Source organism: Thamnophis sirtalis, unplaced genomic scaffold (genome assembly GCF_051295495.1).
Source record: "Thamnophis sirtalis isolate CommonGarterSnake01/CBP01778 unplaced genomic scaffold, rThaSir2_p1.2 scaffold_15, whole genome shotgun sequence".
In the NCBI taxonomy this organism is placed as follows: Eukaryota; Metazoa; Chordata; class Lepidosauria; order Squamata; family Natricidae; genus Thamnophis; species Thamnophis sirtalis.
In genome coordinates, this window is record NW_028261395.1 from 3,600,179 (window position 1) to 3,619,519 (window position 19,341).

At 37.9% G+C, this 19,341-nt stretch overlaps 1 protein-coding gene across 2 annotated transcripts in view; it reads right to left on the reverse strand.

Annotated features, from left to right (window-relative positions):
- Positions 1–8,499: 8,499 nt before the first annotated feature.
- The window catches only part of PCGF5 (polycomb group ring finger 5), a 40,612-nt gene continuing 29,770 nt past the window's right edge, over positions 8,500–19,341 (reverse strand). For both annotated transcript variants that reach the window (XM_087702281.1, XM_087702280.1), the window contains exons 9-10: positions 17,855–17,914; positions 8,500–14,668 (exon numbers count right to left, since the gene is read on the reverse strand). In XM_087702281.1, the coding sequence (XP_087558407.1) occupies positions 14,621–14,668; positions 17,855–17,914 (108 nt within the window). In that variant the 3' untranslated portion in view covers positions 8,500–14,620. The remainder of the gene's footprint in view (positions 14,669–17,854; positions 17,915–19,341) is intronic.

The following is a 19,341-nucleotide window of genomic DNA, read 5'->3' on the forward strand; positions in this document are numbered from 1 at the left end:
CAGCCGAACTGCAGAACTGCAGTCAGCTGAAGTGGCCTGCAGTGCTGCATTTAACCACTGCGCCACCTCGGCTCTGTTAATTAATGTTACGTATGGATCCTGCCTTGGAATGAGTGGGACTTTTCTGAAGGGAACAATTCCACACACTTTTCCTGGAAATCATCTTATTGAATAAAAAGCTGGATTTCTTCCTATATTGTTTAATTTAGAAGAAGCAACAAGCAACACAAGCAATCCCGGAGTCCTTCGGGATTGGGCGGCATATAAATTTTGATAATAAATAAATAAATAAATAAATAAATAAATAAATAAATAAATAAATAAATAAATGAATGAATGAATGAATAAATAAATAAACACTACCTCTATGTGATGGAAGACCTAGCAATCTGAGAACATAGAAGCTAAGCTGAATCGTGGCACGACAAAACCGCGCTCGACTAAAGCGCGCCCGATTAAACCGCGTCGCTGACGTCATCAACAGGGCGACAACAGCGAGCGCGGAGAAAGAAGGGCGCTTTAAATAGCGCTTTGAAAGCAAGCCGATTCAAGTTAAGGTAAGGGTTAGGTTTAGGGTTAGGTTTAGGGTTAGGTTTAGGGTTACGGTTAGGTTAAGGGTTAGGATTAGGTTTAGCGTTAGGTTAAGGGTTAGGATTAGGTTTAGCGTTAGGTTAACGGTTAGGATTAGGGTTAGGTTTAGGTTAAGGGTTAGGTTAAGGGTTAGGTTTAGGGTTAGGTTTAGGGGGGGTTAGGTTTAGGGGTTAATTTTAGGTTTAGCGTTTACAGCGTGCTTCTGTCTCCATGCTGTTGTCGCCCTGTGATGACGTCAGCTAAGCGGTTTCGTAGAGCGCGCTTTAGTCGAATGTGGTTTTGTGGTGGAACCAAGCTGAATTGTTATAGAATTCCTGGTGGAATTTGGAGAATAGGGGTGTTCAACTGTGGCAACTTTAAGACTTGTGGACTTCAGCTCTCAGAATTCCCTAGCCAGCGTGGGTTAGGGCAATGTATCACCAAGTATAGGGCAATGTTATAAAGTTATAGTCCAAAAATATCAGAGGACTTGACAATAGGGCACAGAGCAATAGATAGGGCTGTAATCCTTCTATTTCCAAATTGACAAGCCAAGATTTATTATTTTGCATGTCCAGTTAAAGAGATGATGATTGCAGTGGATGAGAAAGATCCCAAGAGGTGTCTTTGTTCTTAACTATTTCCCCAAATATTCTCTTTTTTAAAAGCACGAACTCTTTATACAGTCTTTTTATTTATTTTCTCTTTTCTGTTATGAATGAATGATAATGCTGGTCTGAGCAATAGCTGTATACTTTGTTCTGGCACGGAATGTTCCCTTTTTGGTGGAAAAAAATATGTCATTTCATAATTTCATTTTGATTTGCACATGTCCTGGCATGCTGTATTGTGAATGCCTCATTGTAATGGCAAGCTTTCAGTGATGTCATTTGGAAAAGGATCCTTCTGCACTCGTCATTCATAAAAAGGTCGGTACAAAGTCCCATTAAAATAAGAGGAAATAGCTTAATATATAAAAATGTTCCTCCTCAGCTTTTCAGAATTATTTATACAAGAGGGCTCTTAATTCTCTCAATTAAAATATGTAATAACAATGTCTAAAGTTAGACCTGTGGGGGGAGATTCACTAGTGACAATAGATGTTAGAATTCCCCCCTTCCCCAGCAGCAGTGCAGAACCAGCAAAATAATTCCCCAAATTTTATTTCCCAGAGAGTAATGGGTCCTGGTATTCTGTAAATTAGGCAAAGGTTCCCCTTGCACATAAATGCTAGCCATTCCTGACTCTAGGGGGCACTGCCCATCTCTGTATCAAAGCCGAAGAGCCAGCTCTGCCCGAAGACATTTCCATGGTCATGTGGCTGGCACGACTAAACACCGAAGGCACACAGAACGCTGTTACCTTCCCACCAAAATTCCTATTTTTCTACTTGCATTTTTGACGTGCTTTCGAACTGCTAGGTTGGCAGAAGCTGGGACAAGTAACGGGGGCTCACTCCGTTACGCGGCGCTAGGGATTTGAAATGCCGAACTGCCAACCTTTCTGATTGACAAGCTCAGCATCTTAGCCACTGAGACGCTGCGTTCTCTGTAGCCTAATTTAATTCTGTAAATTAGCCCGTTTGAATTATCTCTGTTGATAAGGTGTTGCCGTTATGATAAACAGACAAGAGTTTTAGAAACACATAGATATGTGGGTGGACTGCAGTGGTTAAATGCAGCACTGCAGGCTACTTCAGCTGACTGCAGTTCAGCAGTTCGGCGGTTCAAATCTCACCGGCTCAGGGTTGACTCAGCCTTCCATCCTTCCGAGGTGGATAAAATGAGGACCCAGACTGTTGTTGGGGGCGATATGCTGACTCTGTAAACCGCTTAGAGAGGGCTGAAAGCCCTATGAAGCGGTATATAAGTCTAACTGCTATTGCTAACTGCTATTGCTATTACTTTGTCCAATGTCAAATGTTCAGGGCCCTGTGTATTTTCCAGATTTTAACAATTGGGTGGCTTATCTAACAAGATGACAATAAATTTATTCTCTCTTGAATTAATGTTAGGATGACTAATGAAGGAAATATGAAAATGTTGTGGAACACAGAATTATTGCACAAATTAGACTTGTACACACACACACACACAGACGCGCATAACTTTATTAATAAATGTATAGGATTCATACCAAGAAGTTTTTCGAGCACAGATTTCCAATCTTTGGCACTCAAACCATATTTAAATGAATGTGGAATTCTTCATATCTATGCTTACCTTTCAAACTGTTATAACGTGGCAATATTCTTCCCTCATTTCTCCTGGAATGGTTGATTGTAAAAATGTTGGTGGATTTCCCTGGATAGGATAGTTAATGACATGCAGTAAACTTGAGTTGATATGACTGTGAACATGCTGGAGTGTAAATCTTCAATCAAATGCTTTTCCACATGGCAGCTGTGCCCCTATTGTGGGTAAACATGCGCTCAAAATCCTTCTCCGGTTGTCCCATCATGCTGACAGAAGGGTCAGCCGACATCCAGAAGTCTAAGCAGAATGGGCGGACCAGGTGAAAACTTGTGTGAAATGGATACATCATAAAAGAGGAGCTTCGAGAAGGAGCCAACGTTGCACCAACACAACGTGCGGTCTCGACAGTCCGAGACCGCCGTTGACACTTTTGCCACTGGACGTTCCAGCAGGACCCAAACCGTCCCGGAGAGACGGTGATCAGGAAGACAAAGCCTTGCTGGTCTCAGGGACACCGCAAAGTCCCTGATTGACCCAAGGGAAGCGCTTCAAGCCGGCGGCAAACAGGCAGCCCCCAGGCTGATGAAGTTGGAGACGGCTCCGGAAGGAAGTGAAAGTGAGTCCATCGGGTGAGTTGTTTTTTTACTCTGAGAAAGTTTGCCCAAAGAATTTTAAAAAAAAAGATAAATTAGTCCTTTAAGTAAAAGAATAAAGCGGCAAATTTAATTCTTATTGGACTGCCTTGGGAAGTTTTTGTTCTTTCTTGTAACGATACTTTGTGGATTGAAGTGATTGCAACGTTTCCTGTTTCTCCGCTTGAAGTGAATGGATTGATTTTCCCCCCGCTATTTTTTACCACCTTATTTTTTTTTGGCTTAAATTAAAACTCTCTTTTTTGATTTTAACAAATTCTCCCTTCTATTTGTTACTAAATCCCACCAAAGACAATTAAAGATTTTTGTTTTCCAGAAAATTGAGAAAAGTATGGAAAAGTGGAATCTGCCATTCGGAAGCCAGAGTCTTAAGTTGATGATTCTTTTTTTGTGTGTGTGTGTTTCTGTTTAATTAAAACAATAAAACTTTTCCAAAAATAAATAATTAAATAAAACAGGAGCTTCCAAGTCCTGAATCCTGTGCATGTAAATTTCAGGTATTGTACAAGCCCTGCTTTCAGAATAAACTAAAATACTGAAGCTCAAGAATCAAAAGACAGATGTTGTCAGAAGCTGTCCCCACAGGAAAACAGGACACCACCGTGGGCTGCAGAAGCCCTACAGAGGTTTCTTCAAGGTACAGCCTCGAAAATGTTAAAGACCAAACTTTCCTTCGGTAGAAATTACATCAAAATAGAACTAAAAAAACGAGTTAAGCATTTATAAATTGGCCAGCAGATGGAGCATTTTGCCTAAGAGGGCTCGGTTCCTTCATGATACATTATTTGGAATGTTTGGAATGTTTGGAATGTTTATTATAATTTATAGGCCGCCCTTTTCCCTGAGGGGACTCAGGGCGGCTTACAAAACACGGGGAAGGGGGTACAAAGACAAAAAACATAAGACAATACATAATATTAAAAATAGAGCACAACATTCATTCATCATTCGGGAGGGGACAAACTAAGATTTTTTATCCCCAGGCCTGACGGGATAGCCAGATCTTGAGGGCCGTGCGGAAGGCCTGGGCGGTGGTGAGGGTGCGGATCTCCACGGGGAGATTGTTCCATAGCGTCGGAGCTGCAACTGAGAAGGCTCTCCTCCGCGTAGTCGCCAGTCGGCACTGACTGGCGGATGGAATTCGGAGGAGGCCTACCCTGTGCGATCTGATGGGACGCAGGGAGGTAATTGGCAGAAGGCGGTCTCTCAAATAGCCAGATCCACTACCATTTGGTAGCTGTTACAGCCAAGATCAATCAGCTGGGCAAATCAAGAAGAATGTTGATGAAAATGCAGGAAAGTAAAACTGGTTTTGCTGATTTTGTGACATGATTTGGAAAACCATTAATGCTCAGTAAGAAAATGCTGGACAGCCATTGTTAGACTAAGAAGGAAAGAGCAAGCTTCTACTCCAGCCTCCGTCACAGAAGATCCTTGGGTGACGTCATGTCAGTCACTGTCTCCCAACCCATCATCTCTCACAGGGTTATTGTTGGGAAAAAAAACCAGGAAGGTACCCTATACTCTATTTTGAGCTCCTGGATGAAGGACATAAACCAGAGGACAATAATCTGTGAATCAAAGCAATACATGTTTGAATGTTCTTCATATACAGGTGAAACTCAAAAAATTAGAATATCATGCAAAAGTTCGTTTCAGTAATGCAACTTAAAAGGGGAAACTAATAATATGAGATAGACTCATTGCATGCAAAGCTAAGATGGTTCAAGCCATGATTTGTCAGAATTGTGACAAAACGTGCAATTACAGCTGATGAAAACCCCAAATCCACCATCTCAGAAAATTAGAATATTGTGCAAAAGTTCATTTACTCCAATAACGCAACTTAAAAGGTGAAACTAATATATGAGATAGACTCATTACATGCAAAGCGAGATAGCTCAAGCCGTGATTTGTCATAATTGTGATGATTGTGGCTTACAGCTCATGAAAAACCCCAAATGCACCATCTCAGAAAATTAGAATATTGTGAAAAGGTGCAATATTCTAGGCTCAAAGTGTCCCACTCTAATCAGCTAATTAAGCCATAACGCCTGCAAAGGGTTCCTGAGCCTTTAAACGGTCTCTCAGTCTGGTTCCGTAGGAATCACAATCATGGGAAAGACGGTTGACCTGACAGTTGTGCAGAAAACCATCATTGACACCCTCCATAAGGAGGGAAAGCCTCAAAAGGTAATTGCAAAAGAAGTTGGATGTTCCCAAAGTGCTGTATCAAAGCACATAAATAGAAAGTTACGTGGAAGGGAAAAGTGTGGAAGAAAAAGGTGCACAAGCAGCGGGGATGACCACAGCCTGGAGAGGATTGTCAGGAAAAGGCCATTCAAAAGTGATGGGGACTTTCACAAGGAGTGGCCTGAGGCTGGAGTCAGTGCATCAAGAGCCACCACACACAGACGGATCCTGGACATGGGCTTCAAATGTCGTATTCCTCTTGTCAAGCCGCTCCTGAACAACAAACAATGTCAGAAGCGTCTTACCTGGGCTAAAGAAAAACAGACCTGGTCTGTTGCTCAGTGGTCCAAAGTCCTCTTTTCTGACGAGAGCAACTTTTGCATCTCATTTGGAAACCAAGGACCCAGAGTATGGAGGAAGAATGGAGAGGCACACACTTGCAAGCTGCTTGAAGTCCAGTGTGAAGTTTCCACAGTCTGGGTTGATTTGGGGAGCCATGTCATCTGCTGGTGTTGGTCCACTGTGCTTCATTAAGTCCAGGGTCAACACATCTATCAGGAGATTTTGGAGCACTTCATGCTTCCTTCCACTGGCGAGCTTTATGGGGATGCTGACTTCATTTTCCAGCAGGACTTGGCACCTGCCCACATTGCCAAAAGCACCAAAACCTGGTTCAATGACCGTGGGATTACTGTGCTTGATTGGCCAGCAAACTCGCCTGACCTGAACCCCATAGAGAATCTATGGGGCATTGCCAAGAGAAAGATGAGAGACATGAGTCCAAACAATGCAGATGAGCTGAAGGCCGCTATTGAAGCATCCTGGTCTTCCAAAACACCTCAGCAGTGCCACAGGCTGATAGCTTCCATGCCACGCCGCATTGAGGCAGTAATTGCTGCAAAAGGGGCCCAAACCAAGAACTGAGTACACATGCATGCTTATACTTTTCAGAGGTCCGATATTGTTCTATGTACAATCCTTGTTTTATTGATTGCATGTAATATTCTAATTTTCTGAGATTGTGGATTTGGGGTTTTCATGAGCTGTAAGCCATAATCATCCCAATTATGACAAATCACGGCTTGGACTATCTCGCTTTGCATGTAATGAGTCTATCTCATACATTAGTTTCACCTTTTAAGTTGCATTACTGAAATAAATGCACGATAGTCTAATTTTTCGAGTTTCACTTGTAATCATGTACTTACTGTACACTGCTACAGTGAATTGCAGTGTTCTATATTTTAGCCTCAAAAGCTGCAGGGAAATGTCCATAAAATCACCAGATGTTGAGCTTAATTAACAGTGACTTCCCCTTTAGGTACTAACCATATTTCATGAACTCTACACTAAGTTCAATGCTTATGAACTATATATCCACTTCTGTTAGCTTCACTAGTTGTCTCATATAATAATATTTACATCTCTTTGCATTGCTAAGTCAAAGTGTGTTTTGTCTAATGGCTCATTTGCTAATTCTTTTAAGTTCTTCTGTTTCTCCTTTCTGTATTTAGAATTAAGCCTCAACATCTGCATTTCTAAAATAATAAAATTCCATGGGAGGGGAAAATACCTAGTAAGTTATTAAAGGCATCACATAAAATAGACCAAGAAGACTCATCAAAAACCACACATAACTCCTTGGCTTGGTAGTCCTTCCAGTTGTGCTTTCTTGTTTGCAATGTTTCTAACCCTCAGTAGGGACTCTGTAATAGGAAATCCTGAAAAGCCCATGTGGACTTTTGCATTCAGATGTAAATATTCAACTTCAGAAAAAATAAAAATGGGCAAAGAGTACATGAAACCAAATTAAACTATAATCAGCGGCGCGTGAAAAATAACAATTCCGAGATGGAAGTATTTCTGAGTTTCTACAGTTCATATGGAGATATCTTAGTATGCCTGTTCCCAACAGACATATTCTGTTAAAGCCATTACAAATGAGATTTTTTTTACACACGATCTAAATAATTTAGCACAAAATATACAGAAAATAAAAGGGCCAGAAAAATGTTCGTCATAGGCTGCAGGTTAAGTGTCATAATTCATAAATTTCTTTCAATATGATTGATGTTAAAGCAACAAATCATTTGCCTGACTTAATTTTTATAACTTTTATCCAATGAGTTAGAAGCATATTGCAGCATATAGGATGTACAGGTTGGGGTGTCTATCAGCAGCTTGTGATATAGATATTCTTGATATTAGCAATCAGTGCAGTCTAAAGGACAGCGGGTTGATAGCCAGTATATAACGAATATAATATCCTTTGTAAGGACTTGATAGGGAGACAAAAAGGCCAAATTCAGTCTGAATATCTGGATGACTGTGCAATGAACCGTAATAGCAGACTTATTAATGGAGCAACCATGTTAAGTAAGAGTTACTCTGACCAGCTTTTAAATAAAAGAGTCCAGTAAAAAGAGAAATAGTTTAATATAGCAATTGGTTAATTAAGGGAAAAAAGTAGGAAAATAAAACAGCATAACTACCGGTAATTAAAATTGTTGCAAAGTCTCTGTGAATAAGGAGTCCCATGAAATCTTCCTTCCAGTAGAGCTGAAGGCATGAAATTGGGCTCTAGAAAAAGCCCATATCTATATTTGCTTAAGTGTTCAGTTGTACAACGACTCCACAATAGAGGGCTGGTCTATTGGCGATAGAATTCGGGGCATTGGTGATAACATTTTGATAATCAATCTCCTTGATTTTCTCTTTTTACCGTGTGCCTATTGCAAGTCCTTTTAGACTCTGCCCACTGAAAATATCCCTTGCTGCGATTATTCTGGATTGCAGCTCTCGTAATGAACTTGTTATGTCACAATGACAAAAATTATAAGACACCACCCAGCCAATGAAGGAAGATGAAAACACGGCACCAATATATATTCTGCCTTTAGGTGAATTTAATGACAAACTCTTGTGGCATGCTCAAGACATATTTGGGTTAAGTCCATATATAAAACGCATCTAGTTCTGCTGTAACTATTTAGACAGGAACATAATGAATTTGTCATGAATACAACGCAATACCATTTCTAGGTAATTCCCTAAGCAGCAACATTTTTTTTCTCCAAAACAAAACATAGGTTGATTGAATATTTACAAGTGCATTTCTTTTACAAAAATACATATATTTCAACAAGTAGGAGACACCAAGTCATTAATAATGACCTTTTTTTTCACTTCAATTTGAATATTCATAATCTAACCTTTACAACCACAAAAAGGTTTCTTAAGGTATTACTAATTTTGACAAAAAAAAACCCCACCTCTGTGAAATATTTCCAACTTTAAAAAAAAAGATATAGCAATGGAATATTGTGCATTAAGGTCTGTATATTGCAAGAGATTTTATAGAGATAATCAGAAAGAAGTACAAAGAGAATTACTACATGTTTTTTGTCATTTTTTGGAACATAAAAAGACAATCTTATGTTTTTTAGCTCCACGAAGTTATGCATGTTTTATTTCCAATTTTATTTTCCAGGGGTTATCTGGAATATATATTTTTAAAGGAATAGCATCATTTCTTCATTTTTAAATGGCTGATTGTTAAAATCTGAAAAGGCCTATTCATAACTTTTTAGATACTTTTAGAAGAAAATATTTAAAAAAAAACAGCGTCCTTTTAAGAATTTCCATTAAATTACTTTGGGGGGGAAATTAATACCCAACATTACCTTACCTGCAAATAGGACAGTTGCTAATGAAATCACTTTTAATGTAAAATATAGTAAAAATATGCAAAGCAAATACTAATGTTTTATCACGTGTTAAATAGGTTATCGTGAAACCATAATTATTTTAAAAGGCTAACAATTTGTTCAGTTTTGTGCTTTGTAGAGTAAGAATATATTGGATTTTTGGTTCAGTGGCTAAATAAATTACAGCCAACAACAATAAAAACAGAAATCTGAAATTTGTACTTCCTGAATCCTGGGCGGGTGGGGGCGCAGGGGCGGTGTTACTCAGAATTACTTTGAAAATGGATTCTCTGCACCCCCTCCCACAAGCCAGAAAGGTCACGGAAAATCAGAGGGTGATGATTAATCAACCTTTTCCAAACTAGTATTTTCATGATATTTATAACTCCAGTACTTACAACAAGCATGCTTTGCAGTTTAGGGAGATTCTAACACAGCATTTACTTTCAATTCATATAAATATTTTAATAAAAATATAAGTTATTTCTATAAAGTTAGGCCTTAAAAAAGATTAGCAAGATCAATTCTAAGGAAACTCAAATTTCAATCCAACAATTCAGGAAGTAAAAATGAAAGAAAGAAAGAAAGAAAGAAAGAAAGAAAGAAAGAAAGAAAGAAAGAAAGAAAGAAAGAAAGAAAGAAAGAGAGAAAGACCAAGAGTGAGTGAGAAAGAAAAAGAACAAGAAAGAAAGAAACAAGAAAGGAGGGAATATTTTTGAAGCAAATAACTTTTTGTAATTTTTTAAAAGAATGTTAGACATTTTGAAATTTTTTCTTTTACATTATTACAATCTGCTTATCACACATACAAAATCAGTGGATCCCCTTGCATATTCCATCTACTTTGTTTTTAGTAACTCAAAAATAATCAGAATATTTGTCTTCCTACCCAGCCTTCATAGTACTTTCCAGGTAAATAACGGCAAGCGCCAGCTTTCTCTCTTGGAGAACTGAATATTTTAATACTTTATAGATTTTCATAGTTTATTTAAAATAATTGCACCATGCAAGAATTTGAGATGAGCTTTCATTAAAAATGGCAGGTCGCTTGTCATAAAGGTAACTTGGAGATGTATTAACAGCTAGCTAGCTAAAATATATTAACAAAAGCAAAAAAAAATAATACTACATTTGTGTTTGTGCAGAGAGATAAATCTAAACTGTAACATTTAAATAAAGACATTTGCTTCAATGTAGCAAGCACATTCTCTTTTAAAATACAGTATAACAAAATGTTTTACAGTAGTGCTTTCTATCAACTCGGTACTGTCTCCACATAATGTAGGGAAATATGATATCTATACTTCTAAATAGAACTCGGTTTTTAAACTGAAGATGTAAAATTATTTCGAGACTTTTTTACCTAAAAAAGATTTAGCCTCTCCCCTGAACTATGGTACTCCTTAGCAGCAATGTACATTACAGGTCACAGCAACACCTAAACATCGCTGGACACATGATGTGGTCATGCAACTTGTATCAATGGCCTCATGGCATATGATGCAAATAGGTAAAGTCACCTTACAATCAGGTCACATGGCGCGCCCTGTAGACCAGGGGTGTCAAACTTGCGTCATCACGAGTCACATGATACGACTTTCCCCCCCCCTTTGCTAAACGAGGCGTGGGCATGGTCAGCGCCCAGTGGTGCATTCGGCCCGCGGGCTGCGCGTTTGACACCCCTGCTGAAGACTCTTTCCTGGGGTTTCCTCTTGTTCAGAGAAAAGGACGTATTTCGAAATAAGCCTGAGCACATGTGCTACATTCACAAGCATCTAAAGTGAATAAGGATATCGATGAAAAGGGAACCCACTCCCCAACTAATTTTTTTTTATTGCTTTTAATTGATAATTCCATTTCCTTTGTGTCGCCCTGTGGAAAATTATTGTTAAGAGTAAAAGGATTTTTGGTTAAGTGGCTAAATAAAAGCCTCTCTTCATGTTTTACAAGGAAATGCTCAGATTCTCTAAACTCTATATTAACAAGTTGTGAATTTTGACAATAAGCATCTACAGTGTACAGAGAGGTACAATGCACCTGTATCAGAAATGCAAGTTTTTAGGCCACAAAGAGGTTAGATGTGCAAGAAATATATTAAGGCTTTTACTTTCACAGCTGAGAAGTCATATCTTGGACTTTTATGCTCCCCCCCCCCCCAAACTCAATTGGAAAATCTCTTACTAATCATGGTTAAACCATATTACAAAAATGAAATAAGCTGGTTCTGAAATCTAGAAATTCATTGAATTATTGTTGAAAGTTTTTTTTTTAATTCAGAGCCCAAAATATTTGTTTTCATATGGTCAGCATTGTACAGCAAAAGGGAAAATCCCTGCTAGGTACAGCAGAAAATATTTTTGGTGGATTTGGACAAAATGCTTCATTCCACTACAATATAAGAAGAAATAGGAGGTTGGAAATGTAATACGGATCAGTTGGAATCAACCTATGGAATAATACGTTTCTTCTAATGAGACAAGATAAAGCAATAATTACTCAGAGGAAACCTGAAACAGAAATTGTGCACATACGTAATTGCAAAATCAAGATTTTACAGTTGCATGGATGTTTAATTTTAACAATGCTCAGCCTGACAAGAGTGGTGACATGAGAAAAAGACTAGATGCTTCCTGTTAGTATTGGGACAGATAAGCCTCATTGCTGATGAATTAGCCATGTTTGATCAGCAGTAATGGAAGATCTTTCAATTAATTGCAAAACAGAAAAAGAAAGTGATAAAGGCATTCTGTAGGACTGATCTGTACTGAAAAGATGTCTTAGGAGCAGGTAAATTTAGATTCGCCCAAAAGCCCTGAAAATTTGAACTATGCATCCATTTCCTAGGGTGTGGGATAAAGTAGAAAGTAATGCCCTATGTATCTTCTCCACGGGGAGACATACATATTTTTAGGTTCATAGTCATTTATTCCAGGAATATGGGGATTGCAGTTTTGGGTGTTATCCAGAATTATGGAACAAAACCCACAACTCACATATACATCATTTACCCCCTTGCTCGAAGGGAATATTCAAAGCTACTCTTAAGACACTGAATGCATTAAGAAATCTGTTGTCATTATATACATGTTAAACTGAAGACTGAAAGAGCTTTATGTACAACTTTTATGTAATCAGGTCCCCAACTAGATCCGACTTCTTCGGTGTTATGACATGATTGATTTATTGGATAAATCCAAACTGGCTGGGTTAATTATGTCTTCAAAGCCATCAGTCATAGTTTACAACCCACAGGGGTTCACAGCATAAGCTAAGCCAAAACCAAACAAACTTTGTGATGACAAAAACAAAGCAGAATGGGTAAATCCAATCAGAATAGACAAAATTCTGACTTCACAGAATGAGTTTCATGGGCCCAAAGTTTCGTATATGTAAAAGTCGCTTCAAAAGCCATGTTATCAGCTGCTTTGAAAACGGAAGGGAGCGGCATTTATATTTTTTTGGGTATGACAAGGGGCACATTTAACTAGACAAAAAAAGAAAAGAGAAATCCCCTAGGCAAGAGTTGAAAATGGCATTTGGATCCAACCTACTGCATCTAACAAAAGAAGCATGTACAAATGATACTTTTTCAATGAGCTGAGAACAGTTAACAGATGATTTAACATTTAACTGAGAATTCTCTATATTCGTCAGAAAGCGCTGGCCCCAAGCATAACAAGCATTGCACAGTATTGTAATCTACAGCTGATTACTGTGGACTAGAACCTTAGTACCAAGCCTATTAGCGTGGGATTTGACCTGGTGCAAATTGCACATTTTCCCTCTAGAAATAATGATCTACTTTACATGTTCTTACTTACAAGACCCCTGTATTACAAGGAAGGCATACAGTATTTGAGCTTAGTTTCCGAAACTTAGTAATTTTCTAGAGTGAATTACTTGTCTTATGGTATGTAATTTACTATATAAAGAATTATGTTTATTAAAAATTGTACAAATTGTTAAATTTGACTGTTACCTTCGTTTTTAACTGCAAAAAAGTAATGGAAGACGAGAAAAAACAGTATACAATACATTGTGATTTCTGAAGTAATATCCATAGCACAACATTATTGAACAAGAAAGAATTCACATATAATACCTAAGGCAACCATTAATATTTTAAAACACTACTGTTATGGAAAAAAAAAAAAAACACCCTGAACAGCCAGTAGTTTTGGTCAGATAGCTTTGTAACCATTCAAATTTACTTGAGTTTCACACTTGACAACCCATTTCATAACAAGATTCCTGGTAAAACTAGACTGTGCCTGCGATGCAATTAAACTGGCTCATTTTATAATGTATTGATGCACATTACTGAATATGTTTAAAGAATACAGAAGCAGATGCCATTCCAGTGGCTGTAATCCAACACATTTAAGACCACCAATTCCAACCCACAACTTTCTAGTATTATTACCAAATTTCAAAGGGAAAGCAATAATTAAAAATATAACCAACACTCTGAGAATAAAGTTTTCGCAATAATTTTTCTTTTTAGTTAAATTACAATAAAATATCTCTTCTTTTAAAAACTCTTATTTTACCCTGCTGCACATGTACCAATGTGCTATTACTTCCAAATCAAAACTTTAAATAAGTTTTGTGTACTCTTGAAAGGAGATCATTTGATATTGTACCAGCCAAGTTCAATTCAGTCTGGATGTTCTAAACTTCTTTGATACAAAATCTAACTGTTCAGATACTGTTAAATGATCACTGCATATTAATGAGTGAACTACATCAGATTCTATGAGAAGCTGAACAAGTCAAAGTAGTGGTAAAATAACCACTTTTCCGAAACATGTATTATATACAAAATATTTAAAGGTATAGTTTTTAACCTTTTTATACAGTACTTTTAAACAACTTTTTCTTCAGTAAAACAGTACATGTGGTGGGGGAAAAAAACAATACCACAAGAGAAATAGAAGACAGCTATTTTTTCTAATGTAATCGGTGTTATGGAACCATTTAAGTTTTCGATCAGGCAAAGCAAGTATTCAAGAGAATCCGATTCTTGACTATACATTTAATGATTTGGCTATAATTTACAGTCTTTGATGCCACAAATATATCATGAATGTTTCAGTTGCAGAATGGCACTTGGTTTACTCTTAACAGCAGGGACAAAGTAATTGATCAGCTGAAGAGAAGTCCATATTCGCAGGTTGAAATTCGAGTGGTTTTCCCCCCATCTCCTCCCCCCCAAATCCAGGCACATCCATTCATTGTGCAATCTGTCGATGAGTAAACAACATAGTGCAGGTTTAATCTCAGTAGAATCTGGCCCTTTGGTTTAACTGAAGTCAATTCTGGGTCGATACTGGAGTACCATGGGATAAGACTAAAACCACAATGAAAACAGAACAGAAACAGTAATAGCAAGTAGAACATAAACAAACAAGCAGTGTAATGACTTAACGATTCAACAGAATTTAGTTAGTAAGTCCTTCCTCATCAATGTTAAGAGGAACAAAATAACACAAGTGTAATAAGAGTCGTGTAAGTTAAACTCTCATGTTGCTCAGCCTGGCTCATCAATAAACCAATCAATATTCTCAAAATGAAAAACAAATTGGCCATGTTCTCAACAATCCGAATTCACTAGCCCTTTCCTTCCCTAAGCAATTCCTCATTATCTATGGAAGGATTGCTGGACAGGCTAAAGAAAGCAATCGCCCTCTATAAGGATGGCAGGGAAGTTGTCCCCGAAACAGTTATTTTCAGTATTGAAGTCATTTTAACTCTCTCTATGGATACATAAGAGTACCATCATTAAATAGGAAGAGACTACCAATTTTAAAAAAATTAAACAATAGAATATATACAAGGCAGGGGTGGGTTTCAACATTTTTTAGAACCTCTTCTGTAGGTGTGGGAGTGGTTTGCCGGCCACGTGACTGGGTGGGAGTGGCTTGCCAGCCACATGACTGAGTGGGAGTGGCTTAGCAGTCATGTGACTGGGTGGGCGTGGCCAAGTTGTAAAATGTGGTGAAACTCACTTAACAACACTCTTGCTTAGCAAGCAAAATGTTGGCTCAGGAACTCTGGCATTTGAAGCACGCAAGTCTTAAAGCTGTCAAGTTACAAGACCCTTGCACCCCTAACCCTTTAGGAAAAAAACCCCCCAGGGATGTTCAAACTTGACAGCTTTATGACTCGTGGACTTCAACTCCCAGAATTCCTCCTCTCACTCTTCATCTTGAGAGAGCCGAGGTGGCGCAGTGGTTAAATGCAGCACTGCAGCCTACTTCAGCTGACTGCAGTTCTGCAGTTCGGCTGTTCAAATCTCACCGGCTCAGGGTTGACTCAGCCTTCCATCCTTCTGAGGTGGGTAAAATGAGGACCCGGATTGTTGTTGGGGGCAATATGCTGACTCTGTAAACCGCTTAGAGAGGGCTGAAAGCCCTATGAAGCGGTATATAAGTCTAACTGCTATGATGTGCGGATGGGCGGGGGGAGGGAGCTGGAACCGGTTCTAAACGGCACTGTAGATTTGTGGAACTGGCAGGAACCCACCCCTGATATAAGGTAGCTAAGAAGTGGTATCCAGGCTGTAATAACCTACTGATGCTAATAATTGTCCTTGCAGTAACAGTATGGACTGAGGTTAGTGTTGTCCTTGATTGCATTAAAATATATCTATTCTGATTGGGCCTAATCTTCATTTAAGGGTGCTCTCTTTAAACTTCCCAAGCAGACCATAATTCACCTGTTATACAATGTGATGATGCAAAGATAATGTCAGGAGCTATCATGATAAAAAAAACCTGCCGTCCGTATTTGCCTCTCAGCATCAGACACAAGCATGTAAAGCATGTGGCTGTGTGACATTTCTTTGATTTACCTTCCCTTGGAGATTCCTGTGAAACAGCTGCAAATAGGCCACATCCCAGAAAACCAAGGAATTTTTTTTAAAAAATACCTTAGGTTACAGTGTTTTTCAACTTCGTCCGCTTGAAGATGTATGGACTTCAACTCTTGCTGGCTGTGGAATTCTGGGAGTTGAAATCCACACACCTTCAAGCGGCCAAGGTTGAAAAACACTGCCGAAGGAAATTAATTCCCGAACAGTGTTTGTTAACCATGTACTGGGGCCTGATCTTTTTCATCCCCATATCAGGTATATGCAACCTGTTGCTAAAGTCCAATTCTCATCATCTCCAGTCAATGTTGACAATGTTGAGGGATGATGAGAAATGTTCTGTAGCAACATTTGCATAGTCATACCTCCCTTACAACAATCTCCCATTCTTTAGGGATATAATCTGAAAATACAAGGACGTGTCAATGCAGTGATATGCAGTATTTCCCCCAATGCAACTGTCCATTTACATGAATTATGGCTGTACTTCCCTCACCTAACTGCAGAGCACTCTATTATTTTCTCTACTAGAAAATACTTACATGACTAACTCAATGGCAATGTGTAACAGATCTTGCTCAAACACATTTATTCTAATGCTGGATATAACACTGCATTTTACATTCTCGCCATAAAGAGATCATAATGCTTTTTCAATTTCTCCCACGGAAGAGTGACTTACTATATATATACCTGGTTATATAAAATAGGGGAGCAAAGTAAATTGGAGCTCTGTAAAAGAAGGGCAGCATAAAATACTATGAATGCTTAAGATTGGAAACCCATTATGACAAAGGTTAATACCCCATGGCATTGTGGACTAACTCTCCTTCTTTAAAAGTACAGTTGCTATATAAAACACAATATTTTTGCAGGATAATTCTAATACTTTATAAAAATAACTTTAAAAATCCTAAACTTTTTATCCCCTGAAGCTCCAAACTATGAAACCAAATATTCATAACGCCCAATCATTCAACTAAGATAGTGTAGCCATAATGCATGAAAATAATACATTATTTTTATCATATTCACTTCCCAAAATATCTATAGCACTATTCATGAATCCTAATGTCCCATGATTGTAGACACAAAATAATTTCAGAGATTATCCTATTGCTGCATTATGAGGTCATGATAATATAAATGGAGTTACATAGAATATTGCTAAAGTTAGCAAAGCTTCAAAGAAGGCAATACTTGATAGCATTAAGCCTGATTAGTTTACAAAAAATAAGACTGTCAACTTGCAATTAACCATATTTTTACCTGGGTTAATATTCATGCACATTACCTTACTGTAAGGCTACAATTAATCAACAGCATAGAAAATCTGAACTAAATTATTGTAATATTACAACATACTTATCTTTATTTCAAACTGATTTACGAAATTGGTTTTATAATTTGGGAGCCCATGAAGAGCCTATAGCATGCTACACAAGATATACATTTAATGAATATAGCTTGCCCCATGCATTTAAAAAAAAAAATCTAGGTAAACATTCAGACAAAAACCCAAGGCTCCAATCTTTATAATTAAATTTAGTTTAAAGAACGCAGTCCAAAAGGAAATGAAAGACACATTCAGCTCCCACCGAAACTGAATTTCAAAGGATAATGTCTTAATGGCTACAATGCGTACAGTCGGGGAGTGCCTCTTACCTGATAAAAAGAGCCATCCTGTGAGCAGACTTGTGACGAGGAGCAGTTCTGACACCGAAACTGCAAAGGAGATGATTTTCTGATCAGATAAGAGGCATCCACAACTGAACATTGATCATCAATCATTTAAAAAATAGTTGCATATTCAACCGTAAGAGATGAGCTATATGGCTGCCAGAATTTTTTTAAAGAATCTATAATGTTAATTATACATATAACATTAGTTACAATGTTTACGAATCTATAACAGTATGTGTGTGTGTGTGTGTATGTATGTATGTATGTATGTATACATGTATGTGTCAGGCCTGGAAGTCATCATTTTGAATTGGACCTTCAGACCTGCCATAATTGAAACTGTGGGAAACTGGGAGGGGGGATTGCATGGAGCTTAGTGGGAGTATAGCCATAACAACATTCCTTTCTCAAAGAGTCAAGGACAACTTGCCTCTGCACCTGGGTGGGAGTGATTGGAAGATGTCTCCTGTTGGGATGATGTCTAATTGGACTGAGCTATGGACATGTGGGTATGGGGCAGGGTCTGGGTCTTTCAACTGGGTGGGGGAAAACTTGGAAACTCTCAGATTCGGGTTTTCCCAGATGTGCCAATGACATCTCCAGCAAAATGTAGCTTTGAGGAAACTCAAGGCACCGAGTTTCTTTTCATGTACACACACACACACACACACACACACACACACCTCCCCAATGTGCCGCTTTCTTGTTCTCCCAATTCTGGCTACAAAAAAAACAACAACTCATGGATACTCTACAAACCAATAATCTTCAAGATATAATTGGAGGTGGATGGCAGGACAGATATTGGAAATCTCATTTGAATTAAAGTATCCATGACTTATATGAATGCTGTTAAGGCAGCGAGGTGTCATTAAAAAAACACAACACAATGAAAATAAGAACAGCAGTGAGGCAAAGGGAGACAAAGGGAGACATTGCAACAAGATTTGCAAAAAAATAAAAAAAATAAAAAATTGGAATCTCTATTGCCAGAGATTTTGCAGGCAAAAACTATGCAAACAAATTTAATTAGCGTTACCATTAATTACACCAATTGTGAATTCAGTAAAATAACAGTTTTCATAAATTGGTAATCGTCTATTTCTAGCTTATTTATAACTATTGTTAAAATGCAGAGTTATGTAATTTTTAAGAGATGTATTTTTAAAATGGTTTTCAGTACTAACAACATTTGGAGTTCCAAAGAGGATTCCCATCCCATGTTAGATAATGGGAATTATTATTCTGCAGACTGTCCAACTTTCTTAGATTCATTTAAATATTCAAAAGCATTGATAAAATGTAAATAATTATTAAGCATACAAAATGCATTGAAGAGAGTTAAACTATAGGTTTAATTAAAAGAGAAAATAAGTTAGCAGATATAGAAATATGTAACTGACCTATATATATCCATACTACAGAACTGCTATCATGAAAAACTAGACCAGACAATAATTTTTTTTTGT